At 47.9% G+C, this 22,298-nt stretch overlaps 1 protein-coding gene across 1 annotated transcript in view; it reads right to left on the bottom strand.

Annotated features, from left to right (window-relative positions):
- The window catches only part of ACAP3 (ArfGAP with coiled-coil, ankyrin repeat and PH domains 3), a 100,333-nt gene that overhangs the window by 14,206 nt on the left and 63,829 nt on the right, over positions 1-22,298 (bottom strand). Inside the window, exons 7-20 of the mRNA XM_074609456.1 lie at positions 20,218-20,262; positions 19,677-19,772; positions 19,256-19,330; positions 17,941-17,952; positions 9,312-9,424; positions 5,021-5,072; positions 4,465-4,565; positions 3,932-4,043; positions 3,178-3,386; positions 2,807-2,876; positions 2,579-2,673; positions 1,820-2,034; positions 1,084-1,188; positions 569-670 (exon numbers count right to left, since the gene is read on the bottom strand). Coding sequence (XP_074465557.1) covers positions 569-670; positions 1,084-1,188; positions 1,820-2,034; positions 2,579-2,673; positions 2,807-2,876; positions 3,178-3,386; positions 3,932-4,043; positions 4,465-4,565; positions 5,021-5,072; positions 9,312-9,424; positions 17,941-17,952; positions 19,256-19,330; positions 19,677-19,772; positions 20,218-20,262 — 1,402 coding nt within the window. The remainder of the gene's footprint in view (positions 1-568; positions 671-1,083; positions 1,189-1,819; positions 2,035-2,578; positions 2,674-2,806; positions 2,877-3,177; positions 3,387-3,931; positions 4,044-4,464; positions 4,566-5,020; positions 5,073-9,311; positions 9,425-17,940; positions 17,953-19,255; positions 19,331-19,676; positions 19,773-20,217; positions 20,263-22,298) is intronic.

Below are 22,298 nucleotides of genomic sequence, written 5' to 3'. Positions count from 1 at the left end.
TTCTGTTGACTAATAATGCTAAATTCCTTGAAACTGGAAGGAAGTGCCTTAAGGCACCGATTAAAGCACCTTCTTCACTGATTTCAAGAGGTAGCATGTACTTGTAGGAAAGCCTGTGATTTTCTGCTGTGCTGACTCAGGCCCGTAAATATTTCTCATAAGTTCATACAATAACAAGGAACTGAGCTATTAAATTTTAAAAAATTATCACTCCTCAACTAAGTGTGATAGTGGACCACCCGGCTAGCCTGTGAGAGATGCGGGGCATGCAAAGTAAATGCTTCGTACTTCCTATTTGCCAGGAGATCCCACCTGTACAGGATTGGATCCTTTATCTCATCTGAGGGACAGCTGTTCCCTTATGATGTAGTAACGTGACTGCTGGCAACACTAGGACGCTTTTTGCCTTTCGAAAGCCTGCCGGCCTGTCTTTCCCACGAGGGGCTGGTAACCTACATGTTCCAATCATTCGGCTGAAAGAAAATACATAACTGCCTCTGAAGCTTGGTTTGGAACAAGTAAAATTTGGGTGTCTCTTTTGCTGCTAGCTGCCAGAGCGTCACCTTACCTCCGTCCAGGAGGAACGGCGTACCGCTCCCACCGGGACCAATGCCACTGCCACTCCATGGGCCACCTGTTAGCGGATGCTGCATAGAGATGTGGCTGGCACCTAGAGGAAGGTGGACGGAATATGAGGGGGAGTTCATTGTCACAAACACAAAAAAGAAAAATTGTCCGCAGTAAGACTTGCTAAAAATGGAAAAAAAAAAAATTAAAAGCCACAACTAAAAGCAGAAAAAAGCCAATGGAATGCACAGTCTGGGAGTAAAAGATGTTGGGAAAAAATCCCATCCACCAGAATGCAAACACCAGGGACTGACTGGATAGGATATTAAGATAATAAATGCAATAAAAGAGCAATGGGCTGGAGTTAGTGCAATTAACTCCCCATCACTCTTCTGAAATATTTACCCTCTCTCCAGGGAGGCTGATACCTTGCCTTAGGTCTGGTGCAATGCACATGCCCTAGAGGAGCCGGGACGTAAAGCCTGCCAGGAGCAGGGACACTTTCTTTGTACTTACTGCGTGGGCCGGAGCCAGCACCAGTGTCAAAGTAGGAGAAGAGAGAGTCCAGTTCATCAGGGCAGAAGAGGGAATCTCGACGGAACTTCCTCTCCAGTGTAGCTGCTGTTTTACACAGAGAGATTTTGAAATACATAGTTAATAACATATAAATGAGACACAGTTAATAACATCATAAATGAGACACAGTTCTACAGCTGTATTTACACGGGCTGAGCTTGTGTGTCCAATGCACCCCAGATGTGTCCAATGTCATACCCATGTCCACATACGCCATCAAAATACAAAGAGCTGACTATAGGTGGCATACACTGCAGACCAAACTATCCCAGAGCATTTTGAACAGCTAGAACTCTTGATAAGCGTGGCCTCTCTTACAGACCAGGCAGGTTAAAATAAAAGGATTTGAAACCTATTAAAAAGCAGGATGGTGGAATAACAAAAGAAAATGCACGAAGCATGCGGAGAAGGTTGCGGGAACACCCTGGCGTAACGACCTCCTCCTTTCGCCACAAGAACCTCCTTAAACAGACGGCAAATGTTATGAAATGGCTCTAAAGACCTGTGTCAACACAGTTTGTGCAACCATGTTTTTGCTTATACCTCTGGCAGGCTGCAGGTCCTAGAGAAAGACAGGGCCTCCCCTGTCATCAGGGCAGTTGTGTGGACACCTACAGAGAGTGGTGGGGAGGCCACCACAGCTCTGCATGGGGAGCAGGGCGAGGGAGGTTCCCACCTGATGACAACATGGCTGGTGACGCATTGCCTGCTTCATGGCGGTACTTTCTACGAGCCGTGGGTGCTTTCGTGGTGCTGTTGTTTCTCTGGCACTTCTTCACACACCAGCGTCGAGGTTTTCGTTCATTCTCTGTTAGGGTCTCCCCATTTGGCAGCTTCTTCAGGAATTTCTTCTCCACATACTTCACCTTGATCCAGGCTTCCTTGTCCTGCCTAAGAGAAGAACAGCATAACGCTGTGCACGGGGTCACTTGAATCACCTAAAGCAAACAGCCACAAGGAGATGGAGCTGCTCTGGGTCACTGTATCAACCTGGCTTTGAGTCCTAAAAATCACTGAGGCCTGTATTAAGAAGGGAGACTTTCTCAAACCTACAAATATCTCCCATCTCAAAGCAAAACTAAGAAGTGCAGGATATAGCTGAGAGCAGAATGAGATGTTCAGCCCTAGGCAACACCACGTGTTTCAGTTACGTGCATTTGAAAGGTCTCAGAGCAGTTTAAACCCAGCAAGCCCTGGTTCCCGAGCATGTTTCACCAGGTTGCTGGCTGGTAATGCTCCACTGACCTTTCTGAGAGTCAGTCTCAAGTTAGCTACAGAGGGAGTGGACTGAGGTGCACCTGAGGTAGGATGGGCTCTCAGTGAAGGCCAGTCACTCTTAATCTGACTTTCCAGACAGCTTTGGGTACTGGGTTAGCTGTGTGGATGGAGAGCTTTCGACAGCACTGAGAGGACCAGGGTGTGCGCTCAGACTCACCTGGAGCTCCCTGCTGTTGGTTTCTTAAGTCCCAGCTCTTCACATTGTGCCTCGTAAATCTGATTCATGGTACTGTTCCCCAGCTCGCACATCAGCTGCAATACAACAGGGAATGAATGAAATCCTCAGGTGAGGAGCTACGTTCCCTCTAGCCTAGCTTGCCACCAAGTAAGACTCCTCCCGTGTCCACCCTTTGTCTATCTCGTGCCGCTAAAAGCCAACACTCACTTTCAGTAACTCTGGCTCCCAGGAGTCCAGTGTGAGAGATCGGACCTTGGAGCAGTGAACACCCAGACTCCTATTTATCCAAACAGAAGAAAACTGAAATGGTTATATGGCTCAAAACAGAACTTCTCATGCACCGTAAGATGAACAAGATCAATCCAGTTCTTATGCATTTATCTATACAGATGGAGCTATAGCGAGGAGTTTTATGCGTGCACAGATGTACCTGCACACACAGGTACTGCAGCAAGCAATTACTTTTGAATCTATCTGTATAAACATTATCGTCAGTTGTAATTCAGCCTCCACCGTTTTTTCCAGGAGCTTGCAATCCATCCCTGGCTGGCAGCGCAGAGCGCACACGTACGCAGTACCTGTGGATACCGGAGCACTCAATGCACAGCAGAATGCCCAAGTTGATACTGGCCCAGCGAGGATCCGGCTGACCACAGTCACAGCACTGGTCATTCCCAGCGATGCTCTGCACTCTCTGCAAGATGGACTCTCCTTTCACACTGCGCTCCCGGGAGTCGGTAGCAGAATCAATGCTGCTGGTTGATGGGGAAGCAGTCCGGTCCAGCCTCTGCAACATAAAAAAAAAGAGTTCTAGGATTTTGCAAAGCACTGTAGAACGAACCAGAGCTTTGCACAGCAGAGGCACTGATAGGAAGCGTCACCTGAAGAAGAATAAACAAGGGCTAGTCCAAGTAGGGAACGGGTAAAGCCTCATTAATCTCTATAATTGGCACAAGACGGCGCTGCCCCCCACCCCTGCTCTAGGGTCTGCTACTGTCTGTCAAACTCCTTGCTGTCATGGTGCCTTGCTTGCTCTCGTCCCAGCTAGGGAGCAAGCTCTTCCCAGGGGAACATCGATGATGGCAAGAAAGCGAAGATGTCAGGACAATGCTGATTTAAAGCCTTGACTTTCCCCCAGCCCAGCTTTATAAGTGCAGCTTTGGTTGGTGATCAATTGTTGCCTGAGTTAGCACTGACCGCAGCTGCTTTCCTTGAGGGCAGAAGAGTATTTCCAAATGGTCCACTCCCACACACCGGACCTGCCACAGCCCGAGAGCCCACTATTAGGGCTCTGAGACACAATTATGGATCTTTCACGACCCCCTCACTCACCTCAATATAGTAGCTGTCAGGACTCTCCCGGTACGCAGATGCAATGCTGGCTTGAACAGCCTGAATCCAGGCCTGACGCAGCTTCTCCGAGTCAGCCTGCAGCATGCAGCTCCTGTGAAGGAAGGAAATGAGTTGGAAAGAGCAAAAGGACAGGGTGCATGTTTTGGTCAAACTTGTTCCACTTCATCCTCAGCATAGCCATTCCAATGGGGGCAGCACCTTGATCTGACAGGTGAAGGGGCAAAAATTAATCCTACAAGCTTGCGCTGCCAAAGGTGTTCCCTCTTCAAAAACTCCAGGCAGGTCTGCTAGCTTTTTTGAAAAGCCGACCGCTGCCGGTGTCATCATCTATATGTATACTAGGCACGCATGGCCTAGATCTAGCTTATGCTGATGTCTGACGAACTTCAGAGGGATTCTGGAGTACAGGCAATGGTATCTCCCAGGGCAGCATCTGCTCAAATCTAATCTCTTGCAGTTCCATGAATAGTCCAGCCACCGTGAGGATGGCCTAGGGAAGCCAACAAACTTACTTGGTAGGTGAGACGACCTCAAAGCAAAACCTCCTCTCTATGTCTTCACACGGCTTGACGGTACAGAGGCGCAGGTCTTCCACCACTACTGTGAGGACATCCTGAAAGGGTGAGAACAGGTGGCTTTGTTGGCTCCCTGAATCTGTGTCATAATCAGCCCCCTCAGAAAACTTCCCTAACCCTGCTGGTTAGCACACGCTGAGCCCAGAAAGAGCAGAGCCACCCCGCCACCAGTAACTCTAGGGCAATAGGAAGGGGTTACACAGAGTTTAAGCATGGGACAACATGCACATGAAGAGGCAGGGTTACTGGGGACTTCACCAACTTCCTCTGATGAACAGGAATAATCACAAACACCACCTGCTGCCACTTAGTTCTCAGTATGGTCTAACTTTGGAACACAATAATGCCTGGATGGGCTTGCTGTCCTGGGACCCGATTCCCCTCCCCACTCCTTCCACCCCACTCCCCTGCCATGGTGCAGAAGTCCCCAGCAAAGCAGGACAGCAGACAAGTTGGCACATCTGCTGGTGTCATCTGGGGTAGCCTCACTGACCTTTAGCTTCTTCTGGTAGACCAGCTGACTGTTCTGTATGGAGAACCACCTCCTGAAGGAAGACAGACAGACAGACAGACATCAGAACAAGTGAACAGCAGAGCCACAGAGAGGCAGTTTGTTCTGCAGCAGGGCAGGATATTTCTCCAATTAAAAAGAGTGTAATTTATCCCAAGAAGCTGGAAAGTAATGACACAAGAAAAGCTTGCACTTCTCCAGTCCCCTCTCTCGGAGAATAAGGATTTACAGCCTTAGGGAATGACTCCTGGCATTGAGATGCCATGCTGGCAAGTTTTCTAGATATGTTAATGCGCAGCAAGAAGGAAGGAAAGACGGGAAGAAACAAAGGATTAGGGCAGTGCCGTATTCCTGCCTATGATTTCTGGGGCAGAAGTCTGTGTGTGCACTGCCCCTGGTGCAGGTAGCAAGCCCAGTGCCTGTGGGACATGTCGCACTGGTTAGGGCATACTTGCCTATGTGCTACTTGACATTTACTGGGGAAGCTGGATTACTTGCATGTGCCAGATGCAGTGTGCCTGCTGCCTCTCCAAGCAGGCTGTCATAAGGCAAGCCAGAAATTCCTTGACACCATGAAGAACCTTCCAAGGTGGGAAAAAGAAAAATCCATCTCAGAAAAGCCTGCTAACTGGCAGCCCTACAAATACTGTTGGAGAAAATAATACGAAGGAGTTGCACACCTTGTTGTTTACACAGGCTATGCTACCCACCAGGCTGATTCCTCTGTACCCACCACAGCCTACATGAGGCCAAACAGTGCCAAAGCTCCCGCTACCTACAGCTAGAGCACGGACAGATATGTGTGAAAGGAGTCTGCCTTCTTAGGAGGCAACAAATCACCAGCTAGCAGCTTTCCATTGAAATACAGGTGACAGAAGGTCTATGCGATGCTGACAGCAGAGGTAATTCCCCGGTGTCTTAATCTTCGGTGCTAAATCCGAACCCCCAAGTCACTTCCTCATTCCACGATACAGCCTAAGATTCAGCAACCCGATCTCCTTCATGGAGGGCAATGGAAGCCATCACCATCACTAAGCTTCAGGAAGAAGGTACTGGAATACCTGAGCATAAAGAATCACAGGCGTGCAGCAAGATGTTATTTAGAGCACATATTACACACTCTGTTTGCAAAAGAACTAGGTTCCCTGGGAAAATGAGATGAGACGGGATTCTCTTTCTTTTGTCATTGATGAAATATTGAACAAAGGTAAAAGACAACAAAAGGACTTGACATGTCTGTGGGCAAATGGGAAAATACAGGTAACTGGAGGCCATCTCATCCATGTGGGAGCCCATTTTGATGAGCCGATGTGGTTCTGCATCATTCTGAGCTGCTGTGACAGCAGCAGTCTGTGCTCAAGGAGTTCTGCTGTCAGATGAAGCCAAGCAGAAAGTCTGTCTCTCAGGTTCTGGTCTCTGCTCCTGCTCTTTGCAGCTGTGCTCTCCTGCTCGCCCTCCCCCCAGTGCGTGCATTTCTGCTCTTAGCCTGACACCTGCACTGTGGGTTTTGCTGTTCCCTCCCGCTCACATGAGGGGGAGGCACTAACAGTGCGTGACAGTGAGAAGGTGACAAGTAGGCTACAGGAGCTGGGAATAGCTAAGACGCGGGTAGATGTGGCTCAGAGTGGGTGGGACTGAGGAGACAGAGATGGCTGTGGGCAGGACACAGACTGTATGGCTGGGATGTAGGAGGATACAGGGAGGATAGCTGGGATTTGAGGGAGAGGGAAAACTTGGAGACTCTGACACTAACATTACTTCAGACTTCAACAAAACCAGAAAGTCCTAGAGGGTCATGTTCCCTCCAGGATAAGTGTCCTTTGGAGTGACCCTTGAATTCACCAACAGGGGAGTCGCCAGGAGAAGGGAGTTGCCTGGAACTGTTTCATCTCTACCACAGGAGTCAAGCACAAGGTTTGACATTAGCCTGACACATTTTGGAACGACCTTCTGCTCTGCAAAGACACGTGGGTGTCAGTGACAGCAGCCATGCAACAGACTACGGACCAAGGTGATGCTTTGCTTAGGAAACACCAAGCAGGAAAGCCTAAAAGGGTGATAAAAATTCAGCTAAGACACCTTCCCCGTGCACCAGGTTGTGAGCACTGAAATCAAACACCGTGATGCACTGCGTTGTGGTTTCTGGTTCCTCCAAGTGCAAATTTAGCACTTAACTGTCAGGGGATCAGAGAGTCTGAGGGGTAACACAATTATCCTAAATTTGCCTGGAATCTCCTTAGTACTAGGGGAAGCTTCAGAGAGAAGGCATCGCTTATCTAACCAACTCAGAGATCTCTAATAATTTCAAGTCTTTTTTCCATGCAAATACAGGCAGTTTCTGTGCATACCACAGACTGTTCACTGAACCATTTAGTGCTTATTTATTCCAAAGTCTAACAGCAGCACGTTTCAGCCTTGCTGTGATGTACACTTTGAATGCATCCCATAGCCAAGTAAAAGAAGATCTCTTAATATTGTATCATTTCCCTGTTATGTGAGAGGAGGAAATGTAGGTCAAAAAGGCATTGATCTCATGCATTAGACACTCACTGGAAGGGTTTGAATCCTTTTGCACAACCGTGTGTGAAACCCATTGACTATCTCAAGGGAAATGAAGCACTCAAATATCGAGCAAGGCTAGAACATGAAACCTTTGCTTCCACTTTCCCCAGGATCTCTGACAGCTGTGGAGCCTCCTGACTAGTGCAGGAGGCAGATCAGCCTGGCCTTCCCAGTGACCTACCAGATGAAATATTTATAAATTAATAAGAGCGGGGTCAGTGCACAGAAAGCCATTTCTCAGCTCCTGGCACCACAGCTGATATCTCCACTTTCACATATCTCCCTGTCCTAGATTAGACAGGTTTGATACTCATGGCATCTCCTGCTGTGTTAGGTATTTCTCTTAATTGCTATAAATTTCCTAGCTTTCTTAGGGCAAGACTCAAGCTGCATTGTGCCCTATCTTCCCTGCATGGAACCTGGTCATTCTTCCATTGTGGAAGGGTTCTCTTTTTTTCCCTCCTGGCATTTACTAAAATGCAGCAAAACAGGAGCTGTCTTATTCCATGATACAGCCTAAGAGACACGTACAGCTTCACAGAAAAAAGCATATTTGGTTTTGAACAGGAAAATAATGATCACTTACATAAACTACACAACTTCTAGCGCTTTCCCTGATTAATGTACATATCTCCAACACACCAATATCAAAGACCCACAAAGCAAGTGGCTTTGCAAGCTCAGCGCATGAGTTATAACGTGCTAGCAGAAAATTTATGCGGTCTTAAAACACCATTGCAAGCAAGCAGATGCTTACTCCTCTTTTGCTCTGAGCTGACTTGGTGCCACAGAACCAGGCTAGTGTCTTGATGAGGCTGCCTTAATCTCTCGTGAGATACTGTTTCTCTCGGGAGGACTTACTCAGAACTAGAGTTATGCTAACGCAGCTTCAGGTTCTGATCCTACTTGCAGCCAAACAGGTTCTGAGCAGAATCGCAGAATCACTTCGGCTGAAAGGGACCGCTTCAGATCATCCAGTCCAACCTTCCTGCTCAAGCGGAGCCAGCTAGAGCAGGTTGCCCAGGACTGTGCCCAGGTGGGTTTTGAAAATCTCCACAGATGGAGACTTCACAACCTCTCTAGGCATCCTGCTCCTCTGCCTGACCATCCTCACAGCAGTTTCTTGTGTTCAGATGAAATTTCACATTCTTAATATATATGCTCATTGCCTCTTGTCCTGTCACTAGGCACTGCTGGGAGGTCTGGCTCCCTCTTCTTCATTCCCTCCCATAAGGAATTTGTACACATTGATAAGATTCCCTCCTGAGCCTTCTCTTCTCCAGGGTGAAGAGTTCCAGCTCTCTCAGCCTTTCTTCATATGACAGATGTTCCAGCCCCTTAATCACCTTCATGGCCCATCACTGGACCCCTTCCAGTAAGTCCATATCTTTCTTGTGCTGGGGGGCCCAGAACTGGACACAGTACTCCAGATGGGGCCTCACCCGTGCTGCATAGAGAGTAAGGATCACCTCCTTCAACCTGCAGGCAAAATGCTCCTAAGACAAGAGTCTCTGTACACAGAAACTATCAAACCAACCTCATTTTTACTATTTTAACTATTTAGCTTCTAACTACTTAGCTCTGAATCCTCCCAGTGATGATAACAGTTGCTAAGTTGTCACTAAAAGTGAAGTATATTCCTCCGCAGGCAGTATGATCTGTGTTCAGAGCCCTAGCCCAAATATCAAATGGAATATGAGTTATTACTCACCGATTCCATGTTTTGAAAGCATTGCTAGCTCTCTTGAAGAGGTAGCCTTCCATCACCACTCCATTCGGGGCATCAACATTAAACTCCACTTTTGAGTCATCATAGGAGAAGTCCTGCAAATAAAAAGAGACTGACACTCTAACACGACTGCACTTCCAGGATCAAGATGGAAATAAGCCTAATCAAAGCATCAAGAAGGGAAAAATATCTATGTCAAGATCCTAAGGCTTAGGCAGAGCTGTCTGTCACAGCACACCCCTGTGCCTTAGTGGGCTGCAGCCACGAATAGCGGTCATGAAGTATCCTCATTCCAGTAAGCCCATCTGTCCCTACTGTTTGGGGAAAAGCACCACGCATGCTGGGCTTCCCCCCTCTGGTAGCTGATGAGGAGAAAGGCAGGTAGCTTATCACTGTGAGGGCTAAAAATTCCCAACATTTAGGGCAGTCTACAGTGGGAAATAAAGCAATGGGGATGCTTTTCACTGGTCAAGCGAGTTAGCAACGCTACTGCTGCCTCTCTGTTCTGCAAGGGGCCAGGAACAGAACAAACCCCAGCCTTTTCACACAAGGGAAACAGGCATAATGATTTCTACAAGGGAAGACTTATCAATTCCATTTTCATTTGCTATCATCACACGCCATCTCCAATCTGTGCTCACTCAATTCTCTATGCTATGCTACCAGTCAGAGCTGATTTGTCAGGTTTGGCACTGATTCATCGGAGAGATCTCATGGATTCTGACAGCTGGTGAGCAAGACACAGAGCAGAGAGAATAGCAGCTGCTCTCACAGAACGCGGGATCCTTCTCCCTGGGCAATGGTCTGCCTGTTTCCCAAGAGAAACTGGGTCACGAAGCCAAAATGACTTTCCCCTCTAACCTGGGGAACTAAGGCACATTGTCTCTTGCACGCTGATTCCACTCTAATGATGCATTCTACCCACACCTCCCTCTCTCTTGAGCGCAAATATTTCCCCCTGTACTGCTTGGTTCAAAGACATAACAGCGTAGTGAAAACAGCCCCATTAAGTTAAGTGCCTTTCCTAGCTCAGCATACGAAGACCCTTGCGATGCTGTGTCGCTAGGCAACGTGCACTTCACTCTCATTAAGATGAGTTATTTTCATGTTCCGAGATGCAAGCTTGCCTGGGAGGTGTCATAATAAGAATAATACTGATACAGAAGGAGGAGATTTAATGGGACAGGACTGAGTCATTCCTTGGAAAGACAGCATGATGCCCAATTAGACACTAGAAAGTGCTGTAAGGCACCCAATTAAGAGAGGTCTGCTCAGCCCAAATTTTCTTCCCATAGGAGGGTGAATCCCATGGGGGGTCCTCTTCTGCAGATGCCTTTCATGTACATACTGCAAACAAAGGCTAGAGGGAATTTTCCTCTGACTTGTAGATATTTGAATGTGGCATTTTTGTACAGCTGCTCCAAAGCGACAATTCTATAAATCTGATGAGAATCTGCACCGCTTTATAATAAATAATGCAAACAGCCAGAAATCTGGGCTTTGCTGAAAAGCAAGCGTAGGGCAAAACCTTTCCAAGCATGACTTAAAGATGCCTAGTTATCCATGCCTCACTTTGTGAGAGAGGTAAAAATAAAGGGGAGGGTCTAAATATAATCACCTGACTTCCTCAGCTGCCCTTGTATAATCAGGCAGTGTGATGGTAAGAAGGATAAAGTGCTGATGAGTGCAGGAGGAACAGATGGGACATATGCGTCACTACAGTAAATCCACTAAAAATCAGTGGAGTCAAGCCAGGTGTGAATTTAACCTCCTTGAGTCTGTATTGTATCACACCTCTCTACAAATTCAATGGCTACAGCCGAGCAGCTGAAAGCACACGGAGTTGTTTCTTGCCTTTGAAAGAATTCTAACCTGTGCCAAACCCAGTTTTAGGAGGAGAAAATTATACGCAAAACCACCAAGCGCATATACAGCTAAGATGACAGAGTGCCATCTGGATAATGTCCAAACATCGAAAGAAAGACATTGCTGGGAAGAATGGCTGGTGTTTGCATTACTCTGAAGGTATTTCTTTTCCTTCTTCTCTCATCACTTAGGAAACACCCCCAGGGCAAATTCTGCTCCTATTTCTGCTGGTGTAATTCCTGAGCAACGCCACTGCTATCAACAGAACTACTGCAGGGGCAGTTGAGGGCTGAATACATTGACCAGAGCCGTAAGCTGGATTTGTAAAGGAGGTACAAATCAAGGGAGAGATCCAAGGGGCAAGGACCGGTCTGCCTCTGATCCCTGGGGCATGCGGCAGTCCGATCCTCAGGGGCACTTTGTTCCATTCCATTGGAATGTCCCTGCAAGATGTCCCTGCTCACTGCGGGGGGGTTGGACTAGATGGCTAAAGGTCCCTTCCAACCCAACACATTCTGTGATTCACTGCACTCTGCTTGGAAGCACCTGAAGTCGTCTTTGGTACAAAGTTATTGAGTGTTGAGAGCCCAATGAAGTGAGGTAAAGGGGAAAGTTTTAAAAATCCAGAAATTGTCCCCCTTTTCCTTTCTCAGCTGGGAAAAGGCCAAAAGGGAGATGCACAGAAATGGCTCAGGTAGCCAAAAGGCAAAATCTTGGCAAGTGCAATTGTGAAGCTTCCAGCACACTGGAGCGAGATTAAACTATGGGCTTAAACCATGGACTCCTTGGCACATCTTCTTGTTGTACCCACACAGGGAACTTTCTTGCCACCGCCATTGAAAAGGGAGGACAAATTGCTGGAAAAAGTTCAGAGAACATCTGTTGAATCCTGATTCCAGGTCAAAGCTAGCTTAGAAGCTGTCTGAGGAGATCATCTTGCCAATGGTGTTGAAATATCATGGTAGTGCGTGGCCACAGCTGGATACACACAGATGGGTTATAATGAATCCCCTTAACTGACAGACCTGCCCTTAATGCGTCCCTGTATCTGTTCTATTCATCAATACGCAAAGATTTTGATCCTGTTAGTTCTGGGAAATAAGTCGAAGGGTCCTGGCTGACAGACACTGCTCCTGCCAAGCACATCGTCAAGTGCGCCATCGGTAACTCTCTGTGTGACTCTTACAAGGGACACAGCGCATCAGTGGACTCACTCCAGGCAGAACTAGGAAATAAAACCCTTCCAGCCTTGTGAGCCAAGCCGCAACGTCTGGGAGGTGCTGGCGGAGAAGGAACGTGTCACACATTCTGCAACATTCAAAGTGACTTTCTTGATTCAAATCTTACCCTTGACAAAGCAGGGTAAGAGAGTGCACATGTATGCTTTCCCTTGTTCCCTCTTTTTCCATTTCCTGCTATATATGAGATTTTAATGCATGATTTTAATAAGCTACCTTTTACTGAATTCTTCCCATCATTGCAATGTACACAGAGTAGGCAAGTCTGCTCTAAAGGAGTTCGGACTGATTTATTAAGTCTGCATTTAGCACCTCATTGTCTCTGTAATATGAAAAAAAAAACGCTTGACACAGAAAAGGCTCCCTCGGACTGGGATCTGAACGGCTTTGGCTGCGGCTGCATATGCAATCGTGATTAGCAACAGCACTGACACGTTGGATCACACAGTGGTAAAATAAATTGGACGTCTTCCAAAATAAGGAAGCAGATCTCTGCCATCATCTGCTTCCCTTTCCTTCACTGACACCAATAGTAAATCACACCAATCTTGTCTCACTGTCCCCTCTCCTCATCGGTCCTGTCACTCCGAGTTTACACACGAGGCTGCCTGGGAACTGATATTCTTTTAGAAATGACATCACAATGGTTTCCATGGGAGCACAGTGAATGCTGCCGAAGCAACAATGAAGTAACACATTCCAAAAGACACATCCTTTGGGATGTGAAAAAGGACATTAATGTGGACACTTTAAAACCAGCAAATGGAAAGCAAAAACCCAGCACAGGCACAGACCCGTAAAAGAAGAAAAAACCCTATTTGAAGGCAGCCTCGTGGCCCACTCAGTTAAAAACTCCCTCGTCCACCTCCACACAGCACACAGAGAGGCTGCTTGCGTTGCAGAGGCCAGGCAAGCTCTTCCAACTGCTCCTCTGTGAAGCCAGCGTTTCATGCAGAGAAAATGGCTGATGAAATTAAATAAACCTCCAGCTTCAGCAAACAGACTTAATATGAAGAGTGAAGATGCTCCTCATCAGCCCAGAACGCTTGGTGGGGGGCGTCTTCTCAGTAGGGAGCCCACTGAAGTAGGAAGGTCTTGTTTATAGGTTCATTCCTATCCCAAAGGGGGCAACACCTGGCCGAGAACAAATGGAACCTTTCTCTAAAATACCAATAGTTCCTTAAAATTCTTTAAAATACAGTCACTATGGCAGGGTCCCTCCCTCAGCAGCCACAGCATTACTCCCTCAGTGTATCAATTCAATGTGGAAATAATAATTCTGTCTTTTTCCGTAAAATATTTTGATTTCTCCTGATAGAAAACACTATCAAAACTAGGCAATTGTGACCAGTGAATCATTTCAGTCCAAGTGTTTTCAGCTCTTCAAGAAACATGTCTTACTACCAAACCTCCATGTTATTTTATTTTCAATCAATACGATTTAGGATAAGCGACAACACATGCAATACACGCCTTCCCTCATAGAAGACAAAGGCTTTTATCCAAAAGTGCCCTCTTTACTTAAGTAACCAATGATGCTCAGTATTTAACAATAATATTATGTACACACTCTAACAACATTATGTACATATCCATGCATTGAAAAGAACTTCTCCTGGAGGCGAGTTAAAAATGGTATGAGACTAGTTTGGCTATTCAATTCTAAAGAGAACACAAGTCAGAGGAATATTCACATTCCCTAAAGATGCACACACACCCCCTTCCACACAAACACTGGTGCCTGCACATTCTGTTCTCTTCTGGTGCCTGAATATATTTCAAGCTTTTCTCTATCTGGCTATTTTTACCTCTGTGTATATACTGTGTTCAATCCAAGACCCTCAGAGGCAGATGGAATTTGGAGGAGGGCTCCCCCACCTACATCCCCATTCTGCACAGACAGCTTTCATTCATTCTGGCCAAATCCCATTTACAGACCTTTTGTTTCTTGAATTTCCTAATGCCAAATGATCTCCCGGCTCTGCAGCTTGCCAGCAGATGATGCACAGAGATCTGTGCCCTGCCCCGGAGCTTTTCCATCCCAGAACTGAACACATTTGCCCTCCCTGCAGTAATAAAGCTGTACTCGCTTTTGGGTCACATCAGCAAGCAAGCTCCTACAGGCGCAATCCTTGCTTCCCCAGGGAAAAGTGCCCCCTAAACTTTCTCCCCAAGCCAACCCTATGGGAGTCTCCTTACCAGGAGGTATTCAAGCCTGCCGAAAATCTTCATGATGCCAGCTGCAAGGGAGGTTTTGCTGCTCTTGCCTAGAGAGCAGGGAGCCGCTCTGTGTGTCCTCTCTCTCTCTCTTCGCTCTCTAGAGTAGCATCTCTGCTAAGCACCGTGGGCTGGCAGGGAAGGAGGGATTTCTTTTTCAGCCCTTTCTCCTTTACCCCTCCTACTCCTTTTTGGGAAGCTATAAGCTCTGCCGTTGGCTCCTGTCAAAGCAAGGGGCACTAGGCGAAGGAAGGCTGCTGGCCCCTGGGGACCACTTGCTTACCCCCTCCTCATGCCTCCTATTCACAGTCAATCAGCTTAGAGCAAGGGCTAATTATCATACAGCTGTCATGGAGGCACAGAAAGGAGCAGGAGACGCCAGGCAACACAGAGCAAAGTTGACAGGAAGATGCTCACCGACTGCCTCCCTGACCTTCACAGAGCCAGGCTTGTCTGCCTTCAGCAGGGTCTGCCTCCCCCCGCTTCCTGGAGCACAGCCACCCTTTGGCCAGTTAATTCCGCCCCTGCTCCACCGCAGCCGCAGAAATCCGGGTGTTGCGGTGCCATATGGCCCCTAGTTTGTTATCTACCAGCTGGACTAAATGAGGCAGAGAGCTCTGCCTTGGCACTCCATCCGCCCTTCCCCTGCAAGCAGGCAACAGGAGCACAATTGCTTGCCCCACGACTCCGGACCGGGGAATATGTATAAGGCTGCAAAGGAGCTTTTACATAGCCCTGGGTTCTTTCAGAGAGAGGCCTGTCGGTTTCGGTGCAGTGGAAGGATTCAGGAAGGTCCAGATCTGTGAGGGAGGACTGGTTTAAACTCCACTCATTTCCCATTGGAAAAAAATCCTAGGCCTGTGTGTTCCAGTGCTAACTTCTACAAAATTTTTCATAGAATGGTTTGGGTTGGAAGGGACCTTAAAGACCATCTCATTCCAACCCCCCTGCCCTGGGCAGGGACACCTCCCACCAGCCCAGGTTGCTCCAAGCCCCGTCCAACCTGGCCTTGAACCCCTCCAGGGATGGGGCAGCCACAGCTTCTCTGGGCAACCTGGGCCAGGGGCTCACCGCCCTCACAGCAAAGAATTTCTTCCTCGGATCTCATCTAAATCTCCCCTCTTTCAGTTTAAAACCATTCCCCCTCATCCTGTGGCTCCCCTCCCTGATCCAGAGTCCCTCCCCAGCTTTCCTGGAGCCCCTTTTTTTAGGGACTGGAAGGTCTCCCCGGAGCCTTCTCTTCTCCTAAGTGCTCCAACCTACACACACCAGGCCCTGCGTGTCTTTGCACATCTATCTGAAGCAACTGAGCCCACATAACAATGCACAAACTCATCACACGCGTGGCTTAAGACAGTTTAGTTCAACACACAAGGGAAACGAGGGAGGCTACGAGACTATCTCCTCAGCCTTTGCAGGAATGTATTCCACACTGCAGCCCTTGCACACACCCCCCCACACCCAGCCAGGAGAAAGGCACCCCCAGCCTTCATGCTGAAGCTCTCCTCTCTCTTTGCACAACAGGAGGATAACTCCGATATCTCTTGTCGCCCAGAAAAATTGAGACCCTTCCTTCCCTCTTGCTGATTTTATCAGAACCCTTTTGGTAGAAGTGAGCATCATTTTCACATGAAGTGTGAAGCTGCAAATGGAGCTCTTTAAGGTTTTGCACCTGGGAAGGCAGAGAGGGCGGCAGTTAAAATGACAGCTTGAAATGATAGCTGCCTTGGGAATCTGCCCCAAAGGCAGCAGATGTTCCGTGAGGGAAGATGGGGAAAAGGTGGCATAGGAAAAGGGCACCTGAATTCCAGTATCAAAGAAAATAAATAGTAAAGATTTGTGCCGAGTTTTTCTCTCCTACCAAATTTATGTTAATTAAAACAACAAGGAAACAAAATGCCACGGACCTCTTCCTTATGAGCAAAGCTGCCCTCACAAAGACAATTCAGTTCCCTGTCTTCAGAATCTGCGCAGCTCCCGCATCCCGAGAACACTTCAAAATGTACGATCTAAACTGGATTCCCTCCCTTTCTGTCACGCCTTAGCAGGCTGTTTGGGAAGACATCGCGTTGAGGAAAAAAAGGGGTATTTCTGCCACTCCTCTCTAATTAAGCACAACTAAATCTCCAAATTTGTCAAGAGACCAGAGGGTATTCTGGGCTCAGCATGAAGACACACATTCAAATGCGGGCTGTGCTCCCTTTGGAGGTGATGAGATGCTCACCAGATGCTGAGTGCCATGCTCCATCGCGAAGGGAGGAGCAACTCTGCCTCAGAGTAGCTGAAAAACAGTCTCGTAACATTTCCAGGCAGGAAGCTTTAAATCCCGACTCGCAGTAGGGATGTTCAGCTCTCTCACAAGCTTATGCACAGAGAGACACAGCTCTATGCATACATACTCTGATGAAGACTAATTGCTCGTTCTCCCTCTTGGAACCTGACCTCTGCTTGATTCCCTGCTAGTCCAGTCAGCAAAGCCACGTAAAGAGATTTAGCTGAAATGCACCACACTCAAGAGATTTTCTGCGTTCCCTCGAATGAAGTCATCACTCCAGCAGAGTCCCAGGGGAAATGAGAGTTCACGAATGGATTCACCCCTCCCTCAGAACATTTAACCACAGGGAGCATACGCACAGGCCGATTCACAGGGACTGCCTGTCAGTAGCTTTCCAATCTGGTTAGGTTTCCATTTCAAGGGCTATGCCATTTTTGAGAGACAGCATTAGAAAGAAAACAACAGCCACTTAGACTCCTTCTGTTGAGAAGTATTGATCCACACAAGCGCCTGCCAGATACGGACTCCTTAGAGACTCCTCCCAAGGGCTTGGTTGATGGAGAGCTATTTCCCAGGGCTCTCTGAAACCCCCTCTCACTCTGCCCACAGAGCGTGTGTGCGCGTGTTCAAAGTCCACCAACACCCTCTGTTAGGAGCCTGTGCAGCTCATTCACCTCCCACCAGACCCATGGCCTTCAAAGGCACCAAACCTGCATGGAGGGCCACCTAAGTGCTGTGACACTGACCTCCGAGTCAAGACGACTGACCACCATGAGAGTAGTGGGAATGGAAATCTTATTTTCGCACAGGATTGAAAACAACTTTGATGAGGATGAAATCAAACTCACTTGAAACTGGACTTTAAAATTACACCTCCAGTGTTCAGGTTACAGCACTAGCGCTACGGTAAGGTTGCTTTGATTTGGTTTCAAAGGCAGGACTTAGTAAAAATCCAGATCAAAGCATTAATTCTGAGGAATGAAGATGCCAGGAGGAAACACATGTGGGTACTCACCTGCAGGAGGGTCTGCACGGGCAGGTCAGCGATCCATGAGGAAGAGAAGGAAAAGGAAAAAAATAAATAATTAGTTGATGTTTCTATAAGCCTCGGATTTGGAATCATTCCCAGATGAATGGTCTGGAAAATCAGAGCCCATATTAACCAAAGATGCCTCCCTACTGAAGGCTCAGGCTTGTTTGATAGTCAATCCTATTATCTTGCCAGTTCATGGTGGTTACTCCCAGTTACAGCAGGTGAGAGCACACACAGAGTGGGCTCCCCAGCTCAGCCGAAAACAACAGCTTGCTCAGCCACGGCAGCTCTATTGCTTGGGTCCCCATGGACCTTCCCAAAGTGATGCCGCTCAAGGCTGTAGCCAGGTCACGTCACAGGAGCTAAGCAAGAATCATCTGAACTGCAGTTTGGAGCAGACTTGTGCGAAAGATGTTCACTGCAGCACACTCCTCTCTCAACGGCAGCAGAGTGCTGCGCTCTCTCCCCCACGACCCATTAACATCACTTCAGTGCAGTGTGAGCTCCCTGGGAATGAAGAAAAGGCCCTGCAGCAAGTTCTCTCTACGGGTAGCAGAGGAGTGCATCCACTCATTTGTCTGCTGGATGATTTAACAGGGTCTCTGGCCATCTGGTTGGGCCGGGCACGCAGGCACGCTGCCATACTGCTGCCTCACCATGGGGCACAGCAGCGAGGCAGGGAGAAGTGTCAGACGGGACATGCTAATACTGCAGTAGCTGGATATTATAGGGCTTGCCAGACAAACGCTAGCTTGCTCAGCCAGAGGAAGGATGTGAGACCGGGGGAGAAAAGAAGAAAAGCAGAGAAAAGAAAGGGTGGGAGAAAAGTGCTCTAGCCTCTCCCCAAAAGCAGCTCTGCTAGGCAGTCGTTTTCACAGGTGATCACAAACTACATCTGTCTCAGCCTTTAAATCTTCCCACACCCTCAGCAGCAAAGAGGGAGACAAAGCACAGAAGGAAGGGTTGCTCAGAGGTAGAGCAGGTCCATGGCAGAACTGGGAGAACCACCCAGGTGCCCTGACCCATGGGGTCCTTCCTGTGTCCCTCTCCCTTGTGTACTCGGATGTGTCAGTAGCTGAATGCCCTACATTTGATCAGGCCTACCTACTAGCTAGACCTCCCGGCATCCATGAGGTTATTACTCTCATCTCAACAACTTCTGCTGATGCTGCTCCAGGGTGTGAAGGACTGACCCAGCAAGGCCCCTCATCAGATGGCAGTTGCCACTGTGTGATTCAGACAGCCACGCCGATGGATGGAAGTGCTGCTTGCACCAAGCTGCAGCCCCAGGACTCACCCTCTGCTGTATCAGGGCATGCTTGTGCTCCATCTCCCTCTTCTCCACTGCAGAATCAATCACCAGCTGGTCCAGCTAAAGGCAGGGAGGAGAACACCAGGTATAAAAGTCAGGAAGGTGGTTTATGAGCCACTGTCCAGCTCTGCTTGCCTGCTCTGGGATTACACCAGCCCTGCCTAACATTGTAAGTCCCCAAAGAGGGGAAAAGGGCTGTGTTTGGGTGTGCACTGAAAGTAACCACAGCTTTTGGCTGTCACCCTGCAGGGTGGCATGGCTAATCCAACATCCAACAAGCATGATGCTCTGACCCACTCCCTGATTACGAAGTTTGGTAGCTGAAGAGGGAAGAAGATGTCCTTTCAGGGTGAAGGGGTAGGTACCAACAGGCAGATTGAGTCAACCATGTTCCCTGTCCCCTCACCTCTGTGGCTAGTTTCTTCATGTAGGGATCCAGTTCATGGAGAAGACTGTAGCCTTGCTGGAAGAAGGTGTACTGGGCATGCATGAAGGACAGCATCTGGGGAGGGAAACAGCAGCAAGGTCAGAACAGGTTCTGGGACAAAGTGAAAGTCCTTATCCCTTGTGACCCACAAACAAGTCTCTTCAAGCTCTAACCCTTTCCCTTCCCAAAGCAACCTATCCATTAGATGCCTCTCCCTCTTCTCCTTTCTTCCTCTCACGAATCCTTCCACGCTGTCAGGTAACCCTTGCTGTGAGCACAAAGCAGTACAAGCAGCGTCCTTCACCCCTGAAAGTCCCCTCCAGTTCTGGCCTGTGGAGTATTTTGCTGGTCCTTCATTCTCCCCTCTTGTCAGCATACCTGCAGCCCCCAGAGCAGTCCCAGACAGTATCTCCAGGGCAGACTGAGGAGTCGGTATGTCAACCCATGCAACCTGAAATGGAGAGGGCTGCCTTTCATTGAGTCACTGAGAGCAGCCACACAAAACACAGAGAGCCCTTACCGCGTCCAGTATTTCAAACTTCTTCTTGGCCTGCAGGACGTTGATCTGTGAAGGAATCAAGATGAGACTCTCAGCATCAGCAGCATTAAGCAGTTTGGCATGGAGATCTAAGGATGAACAATTTGCTGCAGCACCCCCGGCAGCAAACCACAAACTATTCAAGGACAGTTCCAGAAAGTTAGTTTCTGAAAAGACAGTTCTGGTGAGTTCCAGGTGGAATAAAAAGGAAACAGTATAGATGCATTTTCTGACCTGGGCTGCTACCGATTAAGGTCACTGCTAGGTGTATGTCTGTACACTGACAACAAGCAGTGACCCCAGAGTGAAATCTGGCATCACATGAAGGAGATATTTAATCTCTCAGGTCACTGCTTTGATTTCTCCTAGCAGGCTGAGAGGCACCAGTGTAGTGTTGTGGGTTTTTCAGAAATCAGTGAAGCCCGCCAGGAAATTGTGGTACGTATGGGGGGGCCTACGTTTTGAGTGTGCACACCCTTTGCACACCCATTTTTCTTGGAGAAAAGTGCACGGCTGACAGCAACACAGGAGGGAAGACAAAGTAGTTCAGGTACGTCCCCAGCCTCCTAGATCTCTCCTTTCCAAACCCAGTACATTAGGTTAAAAAAAACAAACAAACCAAAAAAGCAGAAGAAAAAGGACTGGAACTAGTAACCCTGCTTTATGGAATCATAGAATGGTTCAGGTTGGAAGGCACCTTAAAGATCATCTAGTTCCAGCCCCCTGCTTTTACTGGGGTCTGTTCCTTTTGGCCCTCATCAAGGTGTGCGAGTAATCCTTCAAGTTTGACCACGCCAATTTCAGGCCTGTTGACAAAGTCAAAGAGGACAAAGATGACTTCTGCAAGATGTGAAAGGTGCAACAGATCCACAAACCAGGGTCTGTCTCTCTGGAGGCTGGAGAGAAAACGGAGGACGCTGGTTGGAAGATTTTCTCCATGCAGTATTTCCATAAGGACCAACTGGGACTTTTCTGCCAATACAGTGCCCTCCATAGCTGATTCTGCCACGGCAAATTCTGGGACTTGATTTTTGCTGTAAGCCAAGTTGTCCCTTTTCCCAGGTATCCAAGTTGGGATTTCTGGCAGGAGAGCTTAACCTGCTGCAATTTGGATACAGTTGTAATTCATTATAAGGGGGTGCCCTTCAGTTGCGCAGACATTCAGGGTCAGAAAAAGATCTCCTTTCAGATATAAAAGAATAAAATTATGACTCTCCTCACTATATCCTGAAGGATGCTTGGACAAGTTCATGTCAAAACCGATGGATTTAGACCAGTACCTTGCAGTGGACTGACAGGGAAACCTCCCCCAGTATTGGGTTAGCACATTAAAGGAACTCTTCCTCTTCGTCAGTGGGAGAAATGGAGGCAGCTTACTACAGTGTGACCTTCCCAGAAAATACAGTGGCATTCATATCTAAACCCTAGATGCAAAAAATTGCAATCCTAAAGGAGGATCAACATGCATGATTTGCACTCTAAGGGAAAAGTATTGCCTTTCTATCCACAGCTGCCAGAGCATGAGACAGCAGGAACTACCTCCTGGTCAGACAGAATGTGTTGGCAGATGGTCTTAGTTCGGTGCTGCAGGAGTGACAGCTAGTGGAGACACACATGGATCAATATTAATGCTGAATTTGTCTGCTTAATATACCCACTGCCTGCAAGGACAGACCTGACATGAAGCCTACAAATGATTCACCATTCTGGGTGCGCTAAGTGTTACTGCAGGAAATCTCCCACTGGGAAGCGAAATTCAGTCTAAGGCAGCGTGTTTCATTTCTCTTACTGAAAAAACGATTTCCATTTCCCTTTGCAGGTACACTGTAGCATTTTTAGGAAGGAGAACATATCACAGACATGAAGAGCCATGTCAGTGCCACGCAAAGGCACAAACATAGGTAAGAACACGCTCCCACACAAACTCATAACATAACTTCTGGAGGTTCCTTCCAACCTATGTTATCTGTCCAACTGCCTGGGCAAAACAAGACTGACTTCAGAGTCAGATGAAGTTGTTCAGAGCCTGGTCCCGCTGACTGTGAATCTCTCTGGGTCCCTGT

This window comes from Larus michahellis, chromosome 16 (assembly GCF_964199755.1).
Source record: "Larus michahellis chromosome 16, bLarMic1.1, whole genome shotgun sequence".
Taxonomy (NCBI): Eukaryota; Metazoa; Chordata; class Aves; order Charadriiformes; family Laridae; genus Larus; species Larus michahellis.
The sequence above is the reverse complement of the archived record's forward strand: the minus strand, read 5'-3'. Positions and strand labels throughout refer to the sequence as shown.